Source organism: Anopheles stephensi, chromosome 3, assembly GCF_013141755.1.
Source record: "Anopheles stephensi strain Indian chromosome 3, UCI_ANSTEP_V1.0, whole genome shotgun sequence".
NCBI classification, from domain to species: domain Eukaryota; kingdom Metazoa; phylum Arthropoda; class Insecta; order Diptera; family Culicidae; genus Anopheles; species Anopheles stephensi.
Window position 1 is genome coordinate 80,301,331 of NC_050203.1, and position 23,431 is coordinate 80,324,761.

At 46.2% G+C, this 23,431-nt stretch overlaps 5 protein-coding genes and 1 long non-coding RNA gene across 7 annotated transcripts; 4 read left to right on the plus strand and 2 right to left on the minus strand.

The window, feature by feature from the left end:
- Positions 1-1,834: 1,834 nt before the first annotated feature.
- On the minus strand, positions 1,835-5,998 carry LOC118509184 (programmed cell death protein 10). The gene is made up of 5 exons (XM_036049452.1): positions 5,441-5,998; positions 3,489-3,666; positions 3,281-3,413; positions 2,803-2,967; positions 1,835-2,691 (listed from the first exon to the last, which is right to left on the minus strand). Exons 1-5 carry the CDS (start codon positions 5,513-5,515, stop codon positions 2,607-2,609), a joined length of 636 nt encoding a protein of 211 aa, XP_035905345.1. The 5' UTR covers positions 5,516-5,998; the 3' UTR covers positions 1,835-2,606.
- Positions 5,999-6,296: 298 nt separating this feature from the next.
- On the plus strand, positions 6,297-8,454 carry LOC118509185 (WD repeat-containing protein 55 homolog). Of its 2 annotated transcripts, none has more exons than XM_036049453.1 (3): positions 6,297-6,500; positions 6,614-7,621; positions 7,680-8,454. In XM_036049453.1, coding segments are annotated over exons 1-3 (1,506 nt in total). In that variant the 5' UTR covers positions 6,297-6,498; the 3' UTR covers positions 8,176-8,454. The 2 variants fall into 2 exon arrangements, with proteins under 2 accessions (XP_035905346.1, XP_035905347.1); XM_036049454.1 differs by having other exon boundaries at positions 6,306-6,500; positions 6,578-7,621.
- An 88-nt stretch (positions 8,455-8,542) lies between these two features.
- LOC118509187 (beta-1,4-galactosyltransferase 2-like) lies at positions 8,543-11,147 on the plus strand. The gene is made up of 2 exons (XM_036049455.1): positions 8,543-8,658; positions 8,748-11,147. The coding sequence occupies exon 2, from the start codon at positions 9,302-9,304 to the stop codon at positions 10,253-10,255; it is 954 nt and encodes a 317-aa protein (XP_035905348.1). The 5' UTR covers positions 8,543-8,658; positions 8,748-9,301; the 3' UTR covers positions 10,256-11,147.
- A 9,014-nt stretch (positions 11,148-20,161) lies between these two features.
- On the minus strand, positions 20,162-20,738 carry LOC118509189. Its single transcript, XR_004905848.1, has 2 exons — positions 20,619-20,738; positions 20,162-20,543 (listed from the first exon to the last, which is right to left on the minus strand). It is a non-coding gene; the product is annotated as an uncharacterized LOC118509189 (long non-coding RNA).
- Positions 20,739-20,855: 117 nt separating this feature from the next.
- Positions 20,856-21,646, plus strand: LOC118509188 (37 kDa salivary gland allergen Aed a 2-like). The gene is made up of 3 exons (XM_036049456.1): positions 20,856-21,009; positions 21,075-21,239; positions 21,306-21,646. Exons 1-3 carry the CDS (start codon positions 20,950-20,952, stop codon positions 21,579-21,581), a joined length of 501 nt encoding a protein of 166 aa, XP_035905349.1. The 5' UTR covers positions 20,856-20,949; the 3' UTR covers positions 21,582-21,646.
- Positions 21,647-22,198: 552 nt separating this feature from the next.
- LOC118509190 lies at positions 22,199-22,884 on the plus strand. Its single transcript, XM_036049457.1, has 3 exons — positions 22,199-22,338; positions 22,394-22,564; positions 22,640-22,884. The coding sequence occupies exons 1-3, from the start codon at positions 22,279-22,281 to the stop codon at positions 22,853-22,855; spliced, it is 447 nt and encodes a 148-aa protein (XP_035905350.1). The 5' UTR covers positions 22,199-22,278; the 3' UTR covers positions 22,856-22,884.
- The last annotated feature ends 547 nt before the right edge of the window (positions 22,885-23,431 follow it).

A 23,431-nucleotide genomic window follows, 5' to 3' on the forward strand; every position in this document is an offset into this window, starting at 1 on the left:
CCTTTTACGCCCATTAAACTAGGTCCTTTACATTAGGCCCCTTGCACTATGCTCCTTGGATTAGGACCCTTGGAGCAGACCCCATAGACTAAGCCCCTTGGATCTGGCCCCTTAAACTAGGTTCCTAAGACTAGACCATTTGGACCAGACATCTTGGAGCAGGCGCCTTGGATTAAGCCACTTCCACTAGGCATCTTGGAGCATGCTCCTTGGATTAGGCCCTTTGGACTAGGCGTTTTGGACTAGGCCCTTGGACTAGGCATATTGAAGCAGGCTCCTTGAAATTAGGCCCTTTGGACTAGACCCATTGGAACAGGCTCCTTTGACTAGGCCCCTTGGATTACCCCTTGGATTAAGCCCCTTGGAGCAGGCTCCTTGGACTAGGTCCCTTGCGCTAAGCATCTTGGAGCAGGCTCCTTGGGCTAGGCATCTTGAGGCATTTTGGAGCATGCATCCTGGAGAAGGCATCTTGAAGCAAACTTCTTGGATAAGGCCCTTTGGACTAGGCCATTTGAACTAGGCATCTTGGAGCATTCTCCTAGGACCAGACCCCTTGGAGCAGGCTCCTTGGGTTAGGCCCTTTAGACTACCCCACTTCAACTAGGCCTCTAGGAGTATGCTCCTTGGACTAGGCATATTGAAGCAGACCCCTTGAAATTAGGCCCTTTGGACTAGACCCCTTGGAACAGGCTCCTTGGACTAGGCATCTTGAGGCATGCATCTTTAGGCATTTTGGAGCATGCATCCTGGAGAAGGCATCTTGAAGCAAACTTCTTGGATAAGGCCCTTTGGACTAGGCCATTTGAACTAGGCATCTTGGAGCATTCTCCTTGCTCCTTGGATTAGGCCCTATAGACTACCCCACTTCAACTAGGCATCTTGGAGTATGCTCCTTGGACTAGGCCTCTAGGAGCAGCCTCCTTTAACTAAACACCTTGGAGCAAGCTCGTCTAGTCATTTGGACTAGGCATCTTGGAGCAGGCATTTTGGCGCAGGCATCTTGAAGCAGCCCCCTTGGAACAGTGTTAGTCCAAGCAGCCTGCTGCAAAGAGCCTTATCCTAAAGCCTAGTAAAAGGGATCTAGACGAACGTGTCTAATCCAAGGACCTGCTCCAAGGGGAGCAGTCCTAGCCCGAGGGACCTACTATAAATTGCCAAGTCTATATGGCTTATTCCAAGGGGACTAGCCCAAGGGGCCTTGCACAAAGGCGCCTCGTTAAAAAGACCTTTTTGTGCCTTTTGTGTGATGAAAGATGTCATGAAACAAAAACGCACCTTTCACAAAATTCACCCATAAATGTTAAATTCCGTCTAAAATCAATCTCAAAACAAAATCCTTTCAAATATCCTTTAAATTTACGCGAATACCACCCAGACGATCTAATATAAAATTTATCCAGTGTTAAGAGCTTCCAGCGAATCCATTTATGTCGAGTGGCGATTTTTTTTTCCAACACGTGTACAACCTCACCACTGCTTGTCCAGAGTTCAGAAAAAAGGAAGGAAGCATCGGAAAAGGCTTCAACACGCTGGGCAGTAATTAAAGAACGTGAACTTCTTCTCTTCATTAGTGTGATTGGCGAGTGTGTGTGTGTGTGTGTGTCGCTAGTCCCGAACGGGTTAAGATTTGCAGATTAAAAACGCACCGCAACACTTGATGGTTGGCTTGAGGGGCATTCATATTTCAGTCCGACGGTCCGGCAGCTTCGGTACGCTTCATTACGCCCGTAATGGGCGAAGGGAATAATCTAATTAATATGCATAGCGTTCCGGGGTCGTTCTTTCGTGCTTTAAGCTGTGTCCTGCACATCGGGCAGGGGAAAAAAAACGGTAATTTAAAACTATAGTGTATGGTTTTATTAAGATTTTGTTCTTCTTTTTACGTCCTCCACTCTCACACTCTCGCTCGTTTGTTCTTCTTCTCCGCTATAGTAAAAAGAAATAATAACGTTATCATAGGGGTTTTTTGTTATCATACTCACTATCTGCTTCCTTCCTACACGACCAACATTCAAATTATTCTTGTGTGGGTGTGTTGTATATATAGACGTTTTCTTTCTTGTTAAACCTTTCCACTAGCGCTTTTCCTAATACGTGTGACGTTCTCTAGCGGTGTCTGGCTTTCCCTCGCAATAATATTAATAATTGTAATAGTAATAATCCTAATCCAAAAGTCTCTCATTCATAATTATTTGCTTTACCACGCGAATACAGATGGGAACCATCGGTCCTACTATTGGCAAAATGTAAATATTCGTATCAATCCAGAGCAGCTGCCCTGTCCGTTGCTGCCAGTAGGGTGTTTGATTTCCTTTTTATTTTTCCTAAAAAATGGGACCCGCCAACATAAATCTCTCTCATAACAATGGCGCAGGACGATGCGCACTTCGTACAGTCAATAATTATTGCAACGGAAGATGCATAGAGAACGGGGGGACAGGAATGATGCAGGAGTAGTAGCAGTGTGGGCAAGGGGACAGATTTAAACAACACAAAGAAAAAGAAACAGTGTAACAAAAACATATCTAATCATTAAATACTCATGATTTTGCTTCATCCGACAGGCGAACCTTCGATCGCGGCCACCCAACGTCAGTCCGCCCACTCTATTCGCACTTGTTCTTGACCGTTATCATAATCTGATTCGTTTGGTGTATCAGGTACAGGGCACTTACGAATACGGCATTTGCTCTGGAAGTGGGAAGAGACAAAGCAAACACGCGTTCGGAAATCGATTAGTATTCGGTGGAGAAAAAGGGGTTTCAAAAATCGCGGGAAATTCCCTTTTTTACGATCACTTACTCTCCCTCCTTGAAGTACTCCTTGAGGGTGGTACTGAACTTTTTGGAATACTTTACAAACTCCTTCTTCCGCTGTTCCACCGCCTGTTTGCCGGACGAGCCCGGTATGAAGCCGACCACTTCGTTCACCGCATCGAGCAGCTTTTTGATGGCACTGGCTATTTCTCTGCGAAGGATAGAACAGACGTGTAGACAATTGAAGGCATTGCATTACAATGATTGACGTGACTGACAAGGAGGAAGTGGTCCTAAGGGAGGAAGTTTTTAATTTAAAAAACAAAATTCTGGGCTTTCATAGCGTGCATATCATAAGCTCGCTTCAATACGCCACCCATTAAAGCGAACAAATGAAGCTTGGAATTGTGGAAAAAATTCATTCGAATTTTTCCGAGTGAAAATTATGCTCCATTAGTTATTCCACCGTGCACATGCTGCTGTAATTCATCATCCTTCACCGGATTCGGTGCGCTGCTGCTTACTTTATCGTTTCCAGGAATGTTTTCCTATCAGCTATCTCGTCCGGGATGCGGCTCAGGATTCGTTTCAGTGCGGCCGACTTTTTGTTCAGTTCCTGGAATGCATCTTCCGTGCGGTTCAGTCGATATTCGATCACTGTGCCGGAAAGCAAAAGGAAACCACGTGGTGAATTCATTGTGGGAAGTTCGACGGAAAAGGGGCTGTACTTACGGTCCGTATCTGTGGCCGCACCCTGCAGTCTGAGGATGCTTTCGTTCATGTTCACATTGATGTCGCCCTTCTTGATGATGCCCATCACCAGATCGTACGTCAGGCCCGGGTGGCTCTGTTCCGCTTTGGTCAGGGCGGCCCGTAGCGTTTGTGATGCGACCACATCGCGCCTTTCGAGCTGCAAAATTGTCCACAAACAAGCAGGAGAGAACGGTCGGTGTTATGCAATGGAATTTGCAGATTTTTATTTATTTATTTTTTTTTTTTAGCTAATGAACCGAACCGGATCGGTTGTAAGTGCTGGTTTTTCCAACGCATTCATTTTACGACCCATAAATCGACAACGACAAATGGCACCGAACGCCATCCTCTTTGGTGGTGATTCAGCGATCATAGATCCGTTCGACGGAAATGGTTGGCATTCAAGTCACCAACCACTAACCACCGTTGTCAGATCTACAGTGAGTGCAAAAAGTATACGGCAGGCTGGATATTAAATGGTAAATAGCGAGCTTGAAGTGTAAATCGGCTTAACATAAGGAAACTAATATTTAAGATTAGTTAATCTAGTTAACTTCTTTAGTTATTTAGTTAATTAGTTAAATCTAGTTAGATTAGTTAAGCTCATAAATTAGAAGAAATTTTCCGTTAAATATGCTTCTTTGTTTTTTGACACTACAACCTCAAGCATTCTTGATGTTTCACTTATGGTTTATTTTACATGATTTTATGACACCGCAGCTGGATAGCCATTCCTTGCCCGGGATGGAATTTTATATAGATCTTACTTCAAAGCCTGTTCCGATATATTATCATTTAATATAAAGAGTCATTCGATTGTACCATCTACTGTCTCCAAAGATGGTCACAATTGTATTCATATAGGAATTCTGATAATCCTAAAGCTTTGAGTAGCTTGGGGTTTCATACACGCCTCATGGTTTCTTAGTTGAAATCATCATACTGCTGAAAGATAGGAGGTCCATAAAGATCGATCAAATGTTGCTTCTAATTTTACAGTACGACCTCGAAAGGTCTTGACTTGACAACTCTTTCTGATGTAGCTATTGCCATAGTTTTTAGAGCTATATTAATTTGGGCTTGAACTTGATCCTAAAAGCCCTCATCCTAGTTGAAGACCATGTCATGATCATGGTCATGGAACTACCGATATTTGATTTGCAATGATGTTGTCAGACGCAAGCGATCAACTACTGATTGATCGATGGAACGGGGCTTGTCTACAAGCCGAATGATGATTCCAGGGCTTCAAAACTTCTTCTTGGCTTATCGGCCTGCGTGGTCATGCCGGAATACTTATGGTTTACTAGACTTCATGATACCACGTAGTTGGATAGTCAGTCCTCACTACTGGAGAGCGGTCCGAACGGAACGGCATAGACGTATACTTTTTCCAATCCCTGTATCTAGTGTGCGGTGGGGCGACAATCACAAAAAACAACCCCCTTTCGACACCATGGCACACTATAATCAATCGATTAGCGATGAAAAGTGAATCGTAAACACACACGACACATCCTGGTAATCTAGTGTGGCTTGAGCTGGTCGTGCTGTGTGTTTGTGCCGTACGAGGAAGCTTTCCGCCCCACCTCCGAGCGTTCCAATGCAGGAAGCAAAAAAGTGGTTTATGCAAAACTGTGTACATACACACATTAAACGAGACCGACCAGCTTCTTCGCTCGGTGGCCTCTGTGGCCGTAGTATGCGCCCCATAGAAGGACTTGTTGGAGGCACGTACTTTTGTGGCTGCCCGCGACACAAAACAAGAAAGACGACTTTCCCTGTACCATCGCTCCATGTCGTTTTGCCCCTTTTGGGGATCCGCTGCCTTGCTTAGAAAAACAAACAGCTCGCACCCGGGAGTAGATTAGTGGTGCTGTGTTGGGGTCTATTTCTGCAGGAGGATGATGTTTATGTTGTGCGGCCCTTACCTGGGATAGTATTGGTCGTATCAGAATCGGAAGTACCAGGGATGTTACGACGGGCGCATCATCTCCCATTGTCATTGCTTGCCAAACTCGCTAAAGGGCACTGCGATATCGAAGGGCACTGCGTTGTAGCGGATTCTTGCGCTCGCTTTTCGAAGCCTGTTTGCACAACCGACGACTGTGCTGTGCTATCGGATTCCACAAATCAGCACCCTCAATCACACTTTATCACAACCCAAGTACGCACAATAGTTTGATGATGATAACACCACTCTCGAAAACGAGTTCAACCCCCTATTGCACACTTCCCACTGTGGCCACTTGCAGCGAGCGAGTCATCGGGACATTTCGATCTCGAGCTCAGTGATTATGTTTCGCAGCGAAACTTTAGCTAACTTTATCAGCACCGTTTTCCGGAATTGCACAGCCTGTAACTTGCGTTATTTTGAGCGAATTATCGTCTCCGATGCACTGTTGTGTGGTGGAATAACTTTTGTAGAGCGAAAAAAACGAAATAAAACCAGTTCACGTAAATATTTTCTGACGTTTCGTCGGTATGACAGCCAGTCGCTGACGTTTGACGTGTCGTCTTTCGTAGAACAGTTTGCTGTAGAAAGAGATTGAAATATTTCTCAACAAAAATATTTATTTACGAAAGAAGTCTGTTTTTCTTATCTATTTATGTTCATTTAATCATAAAATTTAGTAAAAAACTGAAATCTTTATCAAAAGTAATCAAAACCCGATTGAAATTTCAAAATAAATTCAAATCCATTGAAACATTCGTTGAAACATTTCACGTACATTCGAACATGTTCACTTCGAAACGCCATCGAAATCGACTATGTTGTCAAAACAAAGGAAAGCTGCTTCTGCTGCTGCTGTCATAACAAAAACGCATCATTGGAATGTGTGCCGCGCTTGCACGTTGATAAAGAGATTTGGAAAATGCGTAGCGGCTGTAAAAGCGGGTTGTAATTGATGCTATCACCGTTTGTTAGCTGCGTATAGCCGTCGTTTTCGTCCAAGCCGTGTTTTAAGTTTGTGTTTCAGTTGGTGGAATGTAAGTAACAGGGGAACCGAACCGCATCGATTGGCAGTCGGCAGCACAGTGAGATGATGGCCATAACCTAAAATAAGTTTCCTTCCGGGGATCGGGGTGTTTTCAATTTGCAGGAGGAATTTCCATTCGCCCTACTTCCGTGATTCAAGCGATAGTGAAGACGACGCAGAAATTGATGTGGATCAGTTAGACGCAACGCACTTTCTGACTGCCCGCACCGAAGAACTTTTAGGTTTGATCGAGTACGTATCGGAAACGGAGGAAGGATTTGTCGGTGTGCCCGAATCGCCCGCCATGGATGATACGGATAGTGATGATACGTACGACGAGGAGGACGACAGTCAAATGTCCGACACAAGCTCGGGTTCCGATTTGGCCAGCGGTAACAAGGATGACCTAGCGAAAAAGACAACTGGTGATAACAGCACATCAGATTCGGATTCCGATACAGAGGCAGCAACCAGCAACAAGGAGGATGGAACGAAAAAGGGACCCGACGGTGAAAGCACATCCGAGGCTGGCCCATCCCATCGGGTGATTGACGATTACGATGAAGAGATGGAGGATGATGACGTGATAAAAGCGATCATTACGGAAATTAAGAAACCACGCTCGAAACCGGCCGACATTCAGACGGAAGATTTTGTGGTGGATCTTTCGTTCCATCCGTGTGAAGACATTCTTGCCGTTGGCACGTCCGTGGGCGATGTGCTGATGTACAAGTATTCGAACGAGCAAAACGTCCTATCGGCAACACACGAACTGCACACGAAAGCGGTCCGTTGTTTGGAGTTTTCCCGCGATGGTTTATCCATCATTTCCACCGGCCGGGAACGTTCGATTGTGGTAGCGGATACGGAAACTGGGAAATTTAAACGGGTCTGGGAAGGAGCACACAGTGAACCGGTGTACTCGATGGCGGTGCTTGGGGAGCATCTGTTTGCGACGGGCGATGACGATGGTGAGGTGAAGCTGTGGGATCTGCGGCAGAAAGATGCGGTGTTTGGATTGCGACCGGTGGAGGACTTTGTCTCGTGCATCCTGTCGAACGGCCAGCAACAGAAGTATTTGCTGATGACGAGTGGCGATGGTCTGCTGACGACGATTAACATTGCTCAACGGTAAGCATGGGCGTTAGAGCGAATGTCCATTTGTGTTAAATATTACTCCTTCTTCCAGTAAAATGTTCGTCCAATCAGAACCGTACGAAGAGGAGCTCAACTGCATGGGAACATTCAAGCGCGAAAGCAAGCTTGTGGTCGGTACATCCAAGGGCAACTACTACACCTTCAACTGGGGCCAGTTTGCGTACCACTGCGATGCGTTTACCGGACCGAAAGCGAGCGCAAACCGTATGGTACCGATCACGGAACAGATTGCCGTCATGGCCGGTGAGGATGGCATTATCCGGGCGATGCATCTAGTGCCGGGCCGTGTGCTCGGTATCGTGGGCCAACATTCGATGGCGATCGATACGATGGACATCAGTGGGAGTGGTGAGCTAATTGCGACCAGCTCGCACGACAACGATGTACGCTTCTGGAACATTAAATACTTCGAAGACTTTGACGGTATCAAGTACAACAGCAAACCGGACAAGCGGACGCTGAAGCATAACCTTCCCTCATCGCAGCGCGTCAATGCGAAGGATTTCTTTGCAGGGTTGAACGAGTAAGAGGAGCTTCTTTTCGGTAAGGCGAGCGTATCCGCTGAACGGCGGGTAGAATTGTTATTTTAAAATTATAAGCCGATCTTGTCTTGGTGAAGTCGAGTGTAGCACGTTGCCTAAACCCGATTGGTGAACAAGGCCTACAAGACAGATTTATTGCGTATTGTGAGGATTGTTAGGGCGGTCGCGTAGCACGGCACTATTGTAACGCTTCACAAGCCTGTCTTTATCAATATAATTGTGTAGTTTCTTCGAGAAATAAAATAAAATGTATTTTAATTTCAACGCTTTGGCTCCAATCTCGCTTGAACTCGCTGACGCTCCGCTATAAACCTGTCGCTGTCAACCGCGCGTTGGTTGTTTGTTTTGATCCGGTGTTGAGCATTTTCCTGTCTGCGTATGTGTGCGTTTTCCCCGCAGGATATACGCGCACGTGAATACCGAGAAAAGCAGGACCAAAACACGGTGGAAAAGCGGTCACACTCCACAGTACGCTATTAACCCAATACAAGGAAAATCTAGTTTGCTGCAGTGTGTAGAAGTTTATCGCAATTTTCATCATTCTTCATCTGTTTTAGCACAATCACCCGTTTGCCGGGTGTTGAAAAAGCCGGACCACGAGCATTGTCGAAGTCGTTTCTCGTTGAAGTGGTAGCGCAATAATCATCATCATCATCATCATTATCAACGGCGGTCATCAAACTTCGGGTTTTTGGGGTACGAAGCGCATGCTGTCGAATACTCTGTTTTTGTTGCTGTGTGTGCAGTTTTTCGACCACCGACACAACACCGCTCGAGCATGCCAAAGTGCACCTGCACTCGCGTTCGCGTGTCAATCCAGTGCAATCGAGCTGTTCTTCGACGCATTTAGTGCCGTCCACTCTCTCCCATCCCCCCTCTGGTCTCTTCTACCGTCTGTCCTGTCTACCAGCCCCCAAGCACCGATTATCCGATTTTCCTACCTTAATAAGTTGGCCCTGTTTTCTCTCTACACTCTACACGTCTAAAGTGAACTGATTTTCGGTGCCGATAAAATCCATCCCAAGTGTGTATTTGAGTGTGGGGTTGAAAAGGGCCACCTTCGTAAGCGGACCGTACAAACCGTAAAAAAAACCCGTCCCCAAGCACCACCATGATAACGTTCCGGCTGTCGAACGGTGTGTACGCGTATGCGGCCTACCTGGTGCTGATGGTGTACTTCCTGTGGCCGGGACGATTCGCCAGCCTGTACGATTACATCGAGGGTGAAAACATCTACGATCAGCTGATACGCAAAACGACCAAAAACATTTCGCTGATGCGGAACGGGCTCCGGTGCGATTACAGTGAAGTGATCGAAGAAAATCTGTCCCTGTACCGGCCACCCTACACGGAAGACATCATTAACAACAATGTACGGCTCGGTGGTGAATACTATCCGGAGGATTGTCTGCCAAGCTTCAGCACCGCTATTATCGTACCGTACCGGCAGCGCGAACGGCAGCTCAATCAGTTCCTCATCTACATGCACAACTATCTGCGCCGGCAGCGAATCCACTACCGGATCTTTGTGATTGAGCAGTACGATCCGAAACCGTTCAACCGGGCGAAGCTGTTCAATATCGGGGCGCTCATTGCGATGGGACTGGACTATCCGTGTCTGGTGCTGCACGACGTTGACCTGATGCCGATGAATCTGGGCCATCTGTATGCGTGCTCGCGGAAACCGCGCCACATGTGCTCGAGCCTGGACGTGTTCCGGTACAATCTGCCGTACCGGGGGCTGTTTGGCGGTGCGGTTGCGATCGAATCGAGCGTGTTCCTCAACATAAACGGCATGTCGAACATGTTCAGCGGTTGGGGCGGTGAAGATGATGATCTGTACGGGAGGCTGACGAACAAGCAGATCGAAATCTGTCGCTTCAGCCCCAGCTACAGCCAGTACTCGATGTTGAAGCATCGGCCGGAGGCACCGAACAAGGATCGGGTTGCGTTTCTGAAGAATGGCAAGCTTCGGTACCATACGGACGGGTTGAATTCGCTCGTTTACAAGCAGGTCGGCTTCAAGCTGCACAACCTGTTTACTCACGTGCTGGTGGAAACTTAAGAGAATCGAGGGAGGGAACAGTTTTGTCATTTCTACGCTCTAGTTGCACACTTTTCAGTCTTAGTTCCATTCCAAGGCAATTGCTAGGAAAAAGGTCGAGTTTGTTACAGCCGGTAGGGGGCTGATCCCAACAGCACAATAATGTATTATTTAGTGTTTATAGTTGTTTTTCTCCTTCCCATGTTACTGTTAGCTTTATTAGTATGAGAGTTGGGTGTGTTTTTTTGATTTTTTCTCGGTTAAATGGCTTATAGGGAATCAGGTCGAACATGGTTGAAGTTGAAGTAAGTAAATATTGCCTTAACAAAACAAAGAGGAAAATTACATTTACGAAGGAGAAAGCGAGTTTGCAGTAGTGCAAAAATACACATTTACAATTAATTCTACTTCATCGCTTAAACAGTTTAATAAAAGCGCCATTTTTGCGAGATAAAACGAGACACCAGGACATCAGGAGCAATACCAAAAAAAGGAAACAAATAAGGTTACAAATTATTAGACTAAGTGCTACTGAGTGCAACTGCTGCTGATAAGTGATCGGATTGGTCTTACGTTAAGCAGCGTAAAAGCAAAGGCAAGCAAGCTAGACGATAGTTTACTCCTATTTATTAATCCCCTTCCCCAACATAGGGTAGCGAAGTAGGAGCTAAGGCGAAATTTAATTAGAAACAAGTAGAACAGAACAACAACAAAAAAACTCTTTAAATGCATAGTTTGTAAGTAGGAACAGTTTTACAATTCAAATTGAAGGGATAAAAAGAGCAAACAAGAAAATTCTTAAGTCACAAGCCACCAGGCCCATACCCGGTGCGAGGATTCTCTTCTCTTCTCCCGTTTTTGGCACTCATTAGCGGAAGCACACGTGAGGGAGATTTAAAACACTTGAAAAAAACATGCTGCGTGATAAGAAAACTTCAAAAAGCAAATGAAAAATAAAAGATTAACGAAAGCGGGGCAAATTAGGAGCAATTTTTAGATCGCATTATGTAAGGTTATTAAAAACATTCTTGAAGTTAAGAAATCAACAGAAGAGGAGAACAAAAAAAAAGTTGCAAACGGAAGCAAAAGAAGAGAGAGAGTGAGAGAGGATTGCTAATTTTAGACTCCCGTACTTAGCGCCAGACAACAGCGAAAAGGATAAAACAAAACTCAATAAATCAAAACTTCAACTTAATTAAATAATTGAAGGCGTGCGCTTAGGTAACATATATGGATTTGTTCTTCTTTTAAGGGAGCTAAAAGGTGAGCTGAGCTTGCAAGATGCTTCTTGCAATTTTATCTTCACAAGACTCTGAACGTCCTAGAGATCCTGTCTATCATGAAAATCCGTCTACCCAGAGACCACGTTCTCTAAAGCACCGAAGACGCAGTGCATAAGAGATCTAGTTATCGAAAGGACCTGATCGACCAAGAGACCCTCGTAGTCATAAAGCCTTGTTCAACTCTCATCTACCCAGAGACGTCGCGATCGAAGAGTCCTCGTTGTCTAAGTGATCTTGTATCTGGTATCTGGTAAAGAAGATCGCATTATTGAGACAACCAGATCAAGAGATCTCATAGTCATAAAGCCTTGTCCCAGTCTCATCCACCAAGAGACGTTGTGATTGAAAAGTCTTCGTTGTGCAAGTGATCTTGTCTACCAAGAGAACCAGTCCACCAAGAGACCAAGTTTTCTAAAGCGCCTCGTCTACTACAAAAGATGCCTGATAAGATACCTGGTAGGCATTAAGCCTTGTCCAAATTTCATCTACCAACAAGACGGTACGGTCGAAGATTCTTCGTTGTTCAAGAGATCTAGTCTTCCACCGGACCGCGTAGTCCAAGTCCTATCTAGAGACTTTGCCGTCTCTAAGAGCCTCCATGTCCTCCAAGGGTCCTGTTGAGCACGGAGTTTAAAAAGTTCCAACAGCTTGAATAAGAGTTCTTCCAGCCACAGGTCTCCTCAATGCTGGATCTGCCACTGCGTAGCACTCCTTTACCACCTCAAGATCATCTTAGTTTGTCGAGTCCCTGCTTTCTAATCGGGCTCTCTTACGGTACGAGCCAGAGACCCCTGCGACTCTCCTGGTATATGTCCAGGACTTCAACTCTATGCACATTTCCCAGACCTATATCCAAGAGGGTCCTTGGTAGATTTTTGTCCAAGATTTTCCTGCAGTATACCCCATCCCGATCCCGGTCATTGTCACATGCTGGCTCTTCTAATGCTGCTCTCCGACCCTGGACACATCCATTCCACACCGTTTTTGGCACGAACTTGTCGAAACCGGCAGGAAGCAGACACGCCACACGGAAAACCAGCGTGGAAGTGGTACACTGGATAAGCGAGACGTGATAAAGTGTCAAATTCTAAACATAGTGCCGCGACGCTTCGTTCCATTATTCTTTATCGGCAGTGGCGGTTGATGTACTGTGAGGCACTAAGCAGCACTACACATCCAGCACACACGCCGTCGATGGCCGGAGTATATCCGCTCCGATATCCCATAAATCACCCGACGCTGTGTGTGTGTGCGCGCGCGCGCTTTTTCTCCATAATTCACCAAAAGCAAAAGGCGTGCGCGGACGAGCGTTCGTGTGCGGCGTAATCGACGCGTCAGACACGTTTCCGCACTTTTTCCCGGGCTGCGCGTGAGTGTATGCCGATCGGGGGCCAGTTTTTCACCGCCTCACGCGGCAGTGCAGCGATAGAATGGCGTGAATTATCGCACTAGGGTAATTAATTTTTATTAATCGTTTTCCAGTTGGCGGCGTGATTTATGCATCGTGCCGTGGACGGTTTCCTCCAAATCGGTTGCGTTAAGGTAAGAAGGAGCTGCAGCTACTGGCACACTTGGGCTGATGGGGTGTTGATGATCATTAGAACGAAGAAGATTCGACTGATGGGTGCAGGAATCCATTTGCTGGACAGGAGGAGTCGTGAGAAAGTCTTCCGTCGTGAGTTGAAGCTAATTATGAGGATGAGGTGTGATTGCGAGGCTCAGCTTCGTCGATCACCCAGAGTTAATTAGACCAAGCATCTAGCGCAAGATTGTTCCGAATCAATCTTTGTCTGGAAGTTAGGAAGGAACTGGTTCTGGAACCAGGATGGTAAGGTGCCTTCGGTAAGGCACCAACCCTGACCACATGAGCGATCCAGTCTGAATTATGATCGATGAAGCAAACCTCCACAAGTCCACTTTATTAAGTCGAAATAAATGGACCAGTTTTATTGTCCAGATCAGGCCTCCAGCGCCAGAAGCGGCGGGAGATTATGTCCTTTGTGCAATCATTTGAAAATTTTATGGCAATCAGATTACCCACTATATCTCAACTCTCCCCCTAACGTCTCCCCGAGGGTGACGTACGCGAGTCGACGACGGGTTCGCGCGCTCGTGCCAACCGCATATCGGGGGGATAAAATTTTGCAAACGCATTTTTCTTCACAAGATCACGCCGTAGACAACTTTATTACCTCCACCGGACCCGAGAGGGAATTATGATGAGACACACGGAGTGAGCACAGCCACGTATCGGAAGCTATCAAAATTTGTAACCCAGAAACCGGTAACCGTGGTCCGCAGATATTCGTGTTCGTACACGGTACTTTGCGGATAAAGAATCGGTCCCATTACCATTAACTAGAAGGTGTCAAGTTTAGGTGGGGCACACGGACAACCTCGACCCGCACTGCATACTCCCGGCACGGTGTGCGGTTTTTGAAGGGCATCCATCGGACGACTTGTAGCGCCAGCCGCCTGGACCAGCCAGCCAGCCAGCCAGCCAGTTGTCGTTCTGGAGCTGTGATCGCTCGTCTGTTCACCCACGCGTCGTATGTTGTGTCCGCGTGTCATGCCAATGGCTCGCGCAGGCCACCTCTACCTTCTACATCCCGCCTCTTCCTCACGGGTCACCATTTCTCCTCATAAATATGCGAATCGAGAATCTGGTGTCGGAGTTGCCGGGGTGTGAAAGTCTACCACGGCGCTGAGGGGAAATTGAATCATCGGCCACCTTGGTGGTGCACCTTCCAGCACGGTCCGGATGTTTTGAAGGAAGCGGAGTTTTGCGAGACAGGACCCTCGGGCCCAGACAACAATGAAACGACACGCGGACTCCGGATCCGGAGCTATTGTGCCGTGTTTATTGTTACGGTTACGATCTTGTTTATTTGTTAATTTATTTATGAAGAAATCCTATACTATTGCTGTCCAGTCTCCCGATGCAAGGCGAACGGACGGCTTATGCTCAGCTCTTAACTCTAACCCTCGAGATATGGTTGCGCTGCTTGATTGCTTCGCTACTGGCGCGTTACACCCGGATTGCGCTACAAGTACAGAATCGACACATTTTAGTAGCGGAGTATGATAATCGAGGAACGGTTTTCTTAATGGTGATTCCTACACCGTCCGGTCGCGGTTTGCCACCGGATATTACCGATCGCAACATGACTCGAATGCATCTAATTTAAATCCAACTTGTTGCGCGTCACATGAAGGACCCCGGTGATTGGAGGGAAGCCTGTGGCTGGGGATTGGGTTTTTGATTTTGTGAATAGTTAAAACCGACAACCGTAGTAACGTGCGTACGCTTCTTCATTGACAAATCCGGTCCGGTGGCGGCGGTTATATTGATTAAAACAATGCGCCCCAATGCGATGAACCGAAGGATGTTGAATACATTGGCCAAAGATATTCATCTAGTCAGCAATAGGGAACGGTACGCGCTACCCATACTCGGCGGCATCACGTTGAGGAACCATTTCGCTTCTAGTTGGAACCTTTTGAACAGCTATAAATAAAAGTCGCGGCCAATGTTTTATGATCGAAAGTGTCGAAATTTGCTTGGTAAAATATCAAACAAGTACACTTTAATGGGGTTTTTTTGCTCTTGTAGCTTAAGTCCTACAACAATGGAAAGGAAAATGTCGAATTGCATTAGTTTCAGCAGTCGATAGTCCGGACGCCACTTACAGGCCACTTTAAGCCAGCTCCAGGTGGTTTGGTGAGATGAATTTTGAATTTCATTATCACACTCCACCATGGCGGCTCTTGGCGTCTCGGTTAGACTTTGTCCCGGGCGCCATTGACCACGATCCCAGTGCACGATCGTACGTCAAGAAGGGGGGGGGGGGGGGGGGGGGGGTTTTGCAAATTAATATTACAACAAACCTAGCCTTTAACCTAGCGCGTTAGTCACCGGTGCGCCACTTGAGACGCGCGAAACCTTCAGCCGTGCACCGTGGCCCGATCCCGCTCGATGCGTAGGTTGACGTATCGGCGAACTGATCGAAACGGTTTTATTATTTACGTTGCTGAGCAGCAGCGCTTGGTAGTGCAGCAAAGTAATAATCGAAAACAATAGTCCATCTGTCAAGCGGACTGCGGTGAAACAGTATGGCGCCGCACCTAGACGAACCGGATCACCTGTTTTGCCGCTCCGGATTGATTGTTTTCCTCTGCAGGGAGGAATATTCAATAACAGCGCACAGAAATTAATAAAACCCTTCAATCGTTGCAATCTTTCGGAAACGATCGATCTGGTCGTGGCAGGGAAACGAGGCACGAGATCGTCTACGGTTCGCGAGATTCGCATGTAATGTATGCAGCGAAGCATTAAGTTGCCGATCACCGGAGGGAGGGCTTTTATAATGTGTGTACAATGTGCCACATAAGTCACCGGCGGCATCACGCCAGCAGGAGACTAGCGGGTGTGAAGCGCGTCAATGTCAGCACAAAAACCGCAAAACCCTGGAGTTGAGGTTCGACGACGATCGACAATTATTCAAATTTACCATAATTGAAAGAAAAGGGAGTAATTGTCGTACCAAGCAATTCGGTGTCGGCGATCGTTCTTGTGAGTCATCGTCTTTGAGGGCACTGTCATGATCCGGAGTACCGATCGGTTGTTGTTGATTTATGTGCTAATTAAAATGGCGCACGCATCATGAATTCGGGTCGGTGGATGTTTGGGGTACTGTCAAAAGCGATTCTAGCCGTGTCTGAAGTTTGGAGCATTGTGACAGTTAGTCCATAGTGATTGGATGATCTACTGCTGTGTTTGTACTTCGGAGGACTTCGATCTGGAAGTTGGTCTAGCTCCAATTAATTATTTTTATCAATTCTTGCTTCACCTTAGACTTCTCAATCTCAAAGTGGGCCTCGATCGTAGATGATCGGAGTCAACAACAACTCGCTGGTGTAAAAACTAGAAAGCATAGTCGGATTACTCTTCATTAAGCAACATTTGTTCAGGTTAACAGGATTAAGATGCGATCGTGATCATTGTTTACACGACAGAGAGACTCTAATCGTTCCAATATCCCAAAACAGCTCCGTTGTAAACAATCGTAAAATACTGAATGATGAAGGCAGTTTTGGAGAAATTATTCATAATCCATATTTTATGCAGCGCCGCGAAGAGACATTTTGCCCATAAAGACAAACCCCATAACCTCACATTATATGCAAACTCGTTCCTCGTTTAAACGTTAGTATCTGGAAGGCTCGTGGAGTTTTGTGGAGTTTTGTGGCGAACTCTCCAAATTTGACTGTCCATCGGTCACCAATTAACATAATGAAAATAATCATCACCCTACCCTGCCTGGGGTGATCTCTCGCCCCATCGCTCCACTATTAGTCACAATAAATCGGCCTTTAAACGAAACGACACTACGATCGGGTTGATTTTTTTTTGCATCCATTCTTCTCGATCTGTCTGTCCACACGCCCCAAAACAACTAACCGGAGCTCCATACAAAAGGTTTTGGAGAATCGAAGCGACGTTGGTTGCAAATCAGATTTATGAAAATCTTTCCTGTCGCCAAATTGACGAGACTCAACAAAAACGTGCGTCCGGGGACGGTCCACGGAGTCCACTAAGCGTATGAAATATGAATGAAAAAACGGAACGTGTGTATTCACGCGCATCATCACACACCATCGCATCTACCGGGGTTCTCCCGGGTTAATGCTGCCCGGAACGCACCATTATAATAATTTAGAGGCGCTTTAGACTTCATGAGAGCTGGCATTGGGGGAAGGAGAAACCGACAACAACGACGTTTGGATCTGTCAGCAACCTGTTAATGTTTTCGGACAGGCGTGTGTGTATACGCGTGGCGCCACTTGCGCCACTACTCTGGCGAGGTCCCAACCCTCAGCTCAGGCGAGTCACTGACGGTGGCAATGTGCATTGTGAGATTTCTTTTTTTTCTTTGCTTACTTGCGCTGAGTGTCTTGAGCTGATCAAGTTTGACGTAGACACTCCCCGGACACATGGACGCGACCACACCGCTCTAAACCGTACCGTCCGCAGAGGTCATGCGGAGGCGTACAGCTGCATTTAATAAATTGTACCCGAGCGGGCTGTCATTCTACAACCAGGAAGCCTGAACGCAACGGTTCTGGACCAGCTGGATTGGCACGCGTCCATTAGTGTGGTCCACGACGCCATTCGGGCAGCCGAAATCGTGGAGCCCGGATCGATCTGTACAGACGATATTAGAATCCCAAATATGGCTTCGTGTCAGCCAAATATTGTGGCTGAAGTGGTTACAAAATTACCATTTTGTTTTCCAGTGGATCACTGTTTCCGGTGCGGCGCAGTAATTGAAAACAGAACCTTGAACGCACACGATCGGATGTGATCGGGATGCAAAGGTTTCAAAATGGAGATGAGAAATCAGTGCAAGAGTTGGGTAATAACTGCTATTCGTCCTCCTTTCCTTTACGCCGACATCTCCCCAAATAAGGAAGATCTCCGAGACAGAGAGGGAGTGAGTGATAGACCTGTTGTTCACACGGGATCACCTCGTACAGGAAATGACGCAACCGCATGTACATACGGCGCACACTCTCCCTTTTTAATCTCTGGTAGATTGCGTACCTGATCGGCCATTAAATCCGACTACAGGTTCTCTTATCTCGTAACAAGCTTAAAAGTTGTTGTTGAGTGTATGGTTCACTTACCTCAGCGGTACTCGTCCCCTACGAAATGGCATTATACGAATTCTGGTGATATCCACCTGGCGCAGTCCTGAAATGGAGCTGAATCGTCCCAAGGTACCGTAGGTTGAGTGTGGCAGTGGCGTGCGAACAAGTCTATAACCGTATTGTTAATAAAAAATAAACTCGGAGAACAACAGACATTGACTGAGCAAACTAAACGATCAGCAAACGATCGTAAAACCGATCGCTTCACATCGTGAATGGCGGGTTGACTTTTTTTCGCCAAATCACTTCTTCAACGCCGGTGGTCCCGTGCGTTCCAGGTACCATCTGGACAGAGCCACCGCCATCATGATCATCGTTCGGATGTCTTTACGAGTTGTTATATTTCGTATCGCTATTAGTCCGTTTATTTGGGTGCGTAGTGATCGGAACCACACCTTCTGGTGAAGGTCGTGATTGTCTCGTGACGCCTCTGGTCTGAAGAATGACCAGCAACATATCCCAGGCATGGTGTGAACGAGCAATACTAGGAGGAGTACAGTGGTTCGGAATCCAAATTCAAACTCAAGTGCAAATCACACGGTAGCATAATGTGGCGGCCACGCACCGTTCGCTTCTTTGTGGCGCGAGGCTCTTGAAGCTCCTACGCAGGTCGCGTGAAGAGGACACTCGGACACGAAGAGGGTTGTACCCCGTATTGATGATGAACCCCCCGGTGATGTAACTTGAGTGATTGAGCGATCCGAAATGAAATCGATCGTATCGAATGTATGTAATTGGGTCGACAGTTCTGTGTGCTTTTGAAATTTGAAGTCCAACGTCTTTAGTGCACGAAGAATCGAACGGAAGCCGTGACACGCACAAGGATCTTATTTTAGTCTTCTTTCGAAAGCTTTCAGTTATTAATATGCTTTACCACCAATTTACTTCAAGTCTTTACCAGTTTGGCAGTTTTCTGTTGAGGATGGGGAGATCTCCACATGGTACCGTGTCCTCTTCTCTTTCACAATGCAAACACAACCTTAATAAACTCATTTATTACAACAACACAAAAAAAAAAAACAAGTGTCTTCTGCAACAAGTCCACCGTCACTGCCGAACAAGCCGAATAAATATGCAAAAATGGGAAACGATCGCTCAGGATGCAGCATCGCCAAATCGGTCGGTGCTTAATGATGACATAAATAAGCGTCGGTACACCGCTGGCACCAGGTAAGCGAGCGTGTGTTATTAGTGTACCTATTTTGGGGATGGCTTGAACCCGCCGGCGAATGTCATGATAAATCTTGACCAACATCGCTCCCAACCAGCATCCGTCCAGCAAATCCGCGGCCAGAATGACAAGTGTGACTTCATCGGATGACAAGTGTCGGCAACGGTGGATGGCGCGCGTATATGGCGCTCATTTGCATATTGTCACCTGTATACACCGAGACTTGTGCATCCGACGTTCAATAATCACCGGAGAATTCTTTCGCCCCAAAAGGCACACCGGACCGCACACATCAATAACGCATCGGGGGCCATCAGCAGGTGGAAGACACCAGTATCACCATCACGATCACTTTCACGGACGCTGTTCGATTCGTGTTGGTCGCGTGGGCGCATCACCCGAAAAGCAACAGAGAACAAGTCTAAATCGGTCATAATACTAAGGCTCCTTGGCTAGGTTAACACACGGTCCTCCTAATCATGCCTGTGCGAGATGTTTCGATACACCTCCCATCGGTTCGGCAGGCGATAAAGATCGCTAATTTATCGCACAGGTCGAATGGTAAGTGGAGGCGCACGGCTCTGGAGTGTTGGGAGTTGTTTGGGCGGAGAAATTAAATAATATTTTATTTCAAGTTAATTGATGCTATAAAGCAAATTTACGATACACTGGGTCTTGCTCGCGGGGTTTGAAATAAATAAGCGTCGGTCTGAAGTCAAAACAAAATGGCACCATAGGAAATCGCGTCTGGGTCGCAGTTTCGTCACACTTGACAAGAAGATCAGTTTTCTCCGCTATTTTTTCAAACTATATTTCCACCTGCTGCAGGGTGAGCTTTCCATCCCAGACAGCCTCGTAGCGCCACCTCTGGCATTTCGGCAGGCCAAGGAGAAGGTAACGCAATCCCTATTAGGCTTACGACATGGACACGGTTCGAAAGCGGGTGGGGGATTCTGTTTTATGTGAGTGTGCCTGCGGGGATGATTTGGTTTGCTTTTCACGCATTGCGTCGTCGAACGGGGAGCCCTCGGGGAGTGATTTTATTGCATTGCGACCACCGTTATGTCGCATCGTCATTTGCAGCTCATCGACACGCTCGTTCGCTAATGGGGTGCGTTTGGGCTGGGTGGAGTCGGATTACGTTCTGCGTTGAGAAGAGAGAGGTGTAATCGCGAGGTTAGTTAAGCTGGACTTTGGTTAATCCGATTTGAAGCTTCACCGTTACGTTGGAGACCGTGGTAAAGTATCACGAGTGCACGGAGAAGAATGAGAATATTGGAGACGGTATGACACAGCGCAAGGAAAGCCATGGTTAGAACTGGACGCTCAGTATTGATCCAGTTGAGATGGCGGAGTTGCTGGATGAGATATGCGAGCTCAGCTGTTTAAACAATCGGTATGGATATGGGTAAATATCAAACATCATCAGATGTCTATGGACAACAACTCTAAGGAGTATAAATAGACGTCATAATCCTATTTCATACTAGTAGTAGAAGTAGAGGTTAGACACGATCGTTCAAGAACCCCAACAACGGTTCAATATAAAGATGTTCCGGAAGGTGTTTTCTGTTGCGCTTGTAACATGCGGACTGCTCGTCATTGTACAGGTAATTGAAACCTTGATCAAATTTGACGCACTCTAACGCGCTAAGTCACTTTCTGTCACCTGCAGGCAGCCAAAAAGGTTGAGCAGTGCGAAAAGCGTATCCCCGACTCGTTGAAGCACAAGCTGTGCCAGATTCGGCAGTACCAGCTGCTGGAAGGGGCAGATATGGAGAAGCACATCGACTGCGTGATGCGAGCGCTAGGATTCGTCCATCCTGATGGAAGTGGAAATGTAAGTTGTGGGTCGTAAGAAGCATTCACCATTACTCCTCTGCCAATAATATGCGCTCTTCCATAGTATCACGCACTGATCGAACCACTGAACGCGATCGACAAGGATCGTAAGCATGGATTCAATCTGGAAACGTGCGGAGGAAACAGGAACAATCTACCGAAACGCAAACGAGCGTACGCGTTCTACAAGTGTATGCTAAAGTCAACTTCTGCCGATTCGTTCAAGAAAGCGTTCGATCTGAAGGAGTTGGTGAATGCAGGCAAACTTTCGGCCACAGCCAAGTACAGCCCTCAGGTGGACACGCTGATGGCGCAGATCGATGGTATGATTTGCAAGTGAATGAATCGAAGTTTCGAGTTGATTGGCGAATGGCAAGAAATAAAGCTATGATTTAGTACAGCTGATACGTTTTGTTGGAGGTTTTTATTTAAATAACCATATTGAGTATGGTCGAGAGGCTTTGGTGATGTTGAAGAAGTCATTATCTCCAGTAAAACAGCACTTCAACAGGTCTTCTTTAGATCGTGCAAGAATCATCGATATCCTCGTGTATATCTTTTTCCCGTAGCCTCCATAAGATTAGGAAAAGGTTCGTAAGCCTTGTCTAAGACGACTATAACTGAAGTCTCTTTTGCGGAGCTAATGGGTATTGGTCGATGAGTAGAGATCATGCTAGATAATAATTCGCTCCATGAGACCTAGACTTAAATGTTTACCTTGAAATTCTTGTACCAGTAGGCCTGGTTGATTGATATTAGATCGTGCTCAAGTCTCTTCCAAGAAAGTACTTTCAGATAAATCATTACCGGACTAAGACTAACAAGTAAACAACGACTGGGATGTTTATTGTTCGAGGTTGAATTCAATTTATCTGTGCAAATATTGTTGTTTGCTTAGATAAAGATCAAACATTGCAGCTTTTGTTATTACTAAGCAAACCATCTGGAAAGCTCCCTAGAGCTGCCAGCCTCTTAGAATAAAACAACCCATTAAGTACCACCATCAACATTATCAAACGAAATCCTGAACTTGAAACATGCTGGGAAAGATGTTGCTTACTATTGTCCTCGTCTGGTGTGTGCTCTCCTTAGGGCAGGTGAGTCTTCTGAAACCTTCTTTCTGTAACACTCTTCAAACGCCTTTCTTTCTAGGCCAGAGAAGAGACAACCGTTGAAGAATGCGAAAAGAACATTGCTCCATCGTTGAAGAGCCGCATCTGTGAGCTTCGTCAGTATAAGACGGTACAAGGCACGGACATGGATAACCACATGCAGTGTGTTCTGGAAGTGGTTGGCTTTGTGGAGGACACAGGTGATGTTGTGGTGCGTATCTGAATCCTTAATTTGAGTTAAGAATCGCAACCAATGCTAATGTCTATTTTCTGACAACTTCAATAGTTCCAGGATTTGCTCGCTGTACTGAAAACGATCGAATCTAGCCCAGATCATTTAAGCAATCTTAAGCAATGTAATGCCGAAGCTGATCGTGTCGATAGCACAAGCAAAGCGAACACTTTCTACATGTGCATCTTGGGAACGAGCTCGTCGGAGACCTTCAGGAAGGCATTCAATTATGGTGGGTTAACAGCGGCTGACGGTCAGTGTACCAAATAAAATAAAAAAGTGCATTGAGCAGTGTAAAATATGTTCCATTTACTACAACTACATTTTCTTCAAGTTAATATCACAATACTGTTGACCCATATCGCCGATAAGTCAGATTCTCGCTTGTACATTAACTTCATAAGTGCTGTATTATCGCGAGATAAAGTATCCCCGGGACAGGGAATACCAGACATGCAGCCTAATAAAGTGGCCGCATTGGAGATTTTCGGGTCAAAATCAATATTAGCGCAGCAATATCTACACTGCGCTTATTCCTAGACGATCGCATTAGATTATGATTTCCAAGAAAACGGCGGCTAACATTAGTGCAGCTGCCAGAACTGAACATAAAACCCCTATTCTGTGGGGAATTCCTACGGGGTAAAAATCGAACACAAATATTGTACAAATAAATAACGAGCGAAGAAAACCCTTGATTTATTCTTATGTTAAACTGTTTGTTGTATTAGCATGCTGATTAAACCATGATTCACGGTACTGGATGAAGCTAGTTCCGAGGAGATGGTTTGCATGGTTAATGTGAATGATGACTATATTTCTGCATAATATCTTGCAAAAGCTTTC

What these genes read in the sequence shown, in the direction of transcription:
- LOC118509184 (XM_036049452.1), bottom strand. Translation starts at nt 5,515, where the DNA reads ATGACAATGGGAGATGATGCGCCCGTCGTAACATCCCTGGTACTTCCG. An exon ending in TGCGGCCACAGATACGGACC is followed by an intron (nt 3,414 to 3,488) that starts GTAAGTACAGCC and finishes TTTCCGGCACAG; the next exon opens with TGATCGAATATCGACTGAAC. An exon ending in ACATTCCTGGAAACGATAAA is followed by an intron (nt 2,968 to 3,280) that starts GTAAGCAGCAGC and finishes TATCCTTCGCAG; the next exon opens with AGAAATAGCCAGTGCCATCA.
- LOC118509188 (XM_036049456.1), top strand. Translation starts at nt 20,950, where the DNA reads ATGTTCCGGAAGGTGTTTTCTGTTGCGCTTGTAACATGCGGACTGCTC. An exon ending in GACTGCTCGTCATTGTACAG is followed by an intron (nt 21,010 to 21,074) that starts GTAATTGAAACC and finishes TGTCACCTGCAG; the next exon opens with GCAGCCAAAAAGGTTGAGCA. An exon ending in ATCCTGATGGAAGTGGAAAT is followed by an intron (nt 21,240 to 21,305) that starts GTAAGTTGTGGG and finishes GCTCTTCCATAG; the next exon opens with TATCACGCACTGATCGAACC.
- LOC118509187 (XM_036049455.1), top strand. Translation starts at nt 9,302, where the DNA reads ATGATAACGTTCCGGCTGTCGAACGGTGTGTACGCGTATGCGGCCTAC.
- LOC118509190 (XM_036049457.1), top strand. Translation starts at nt 22,279, where the DNA reads ATGCTGGGAAAGATGTTGCTTACTATTGTCCTCGTCTGGTGTGTGCTC. An exon ending in GTGTGCTCTCCTTAGGGCAG is followed by an intron (nt 22,339 to 22,393) that starts GTGAGTCTTCTG and finishes CTTTCTTTCTAG; the next exon opens with GCCAGAGAAGAGACAACCGT. An exon ending in AGGACACAGGTGATGTTGTG is followed by an intron (nt 22,565 to 22,639) that starts GTGCGTATCTGA and finishes CAACTTCAATAG; the next exon opens with TTCCAGGATTTGCTCGCTGT.
- LOC118509185 (XM_036049453.1), top strand. An exon ending in ACGATTAACATTGCTCAACG is followed by an intron (nt 7,622 to 7,679) that starts GTAAGCATGGGC and finishes TCCTTCTTCCAG; the next exon opens with TAAAATGTTCGTCCAATCAG.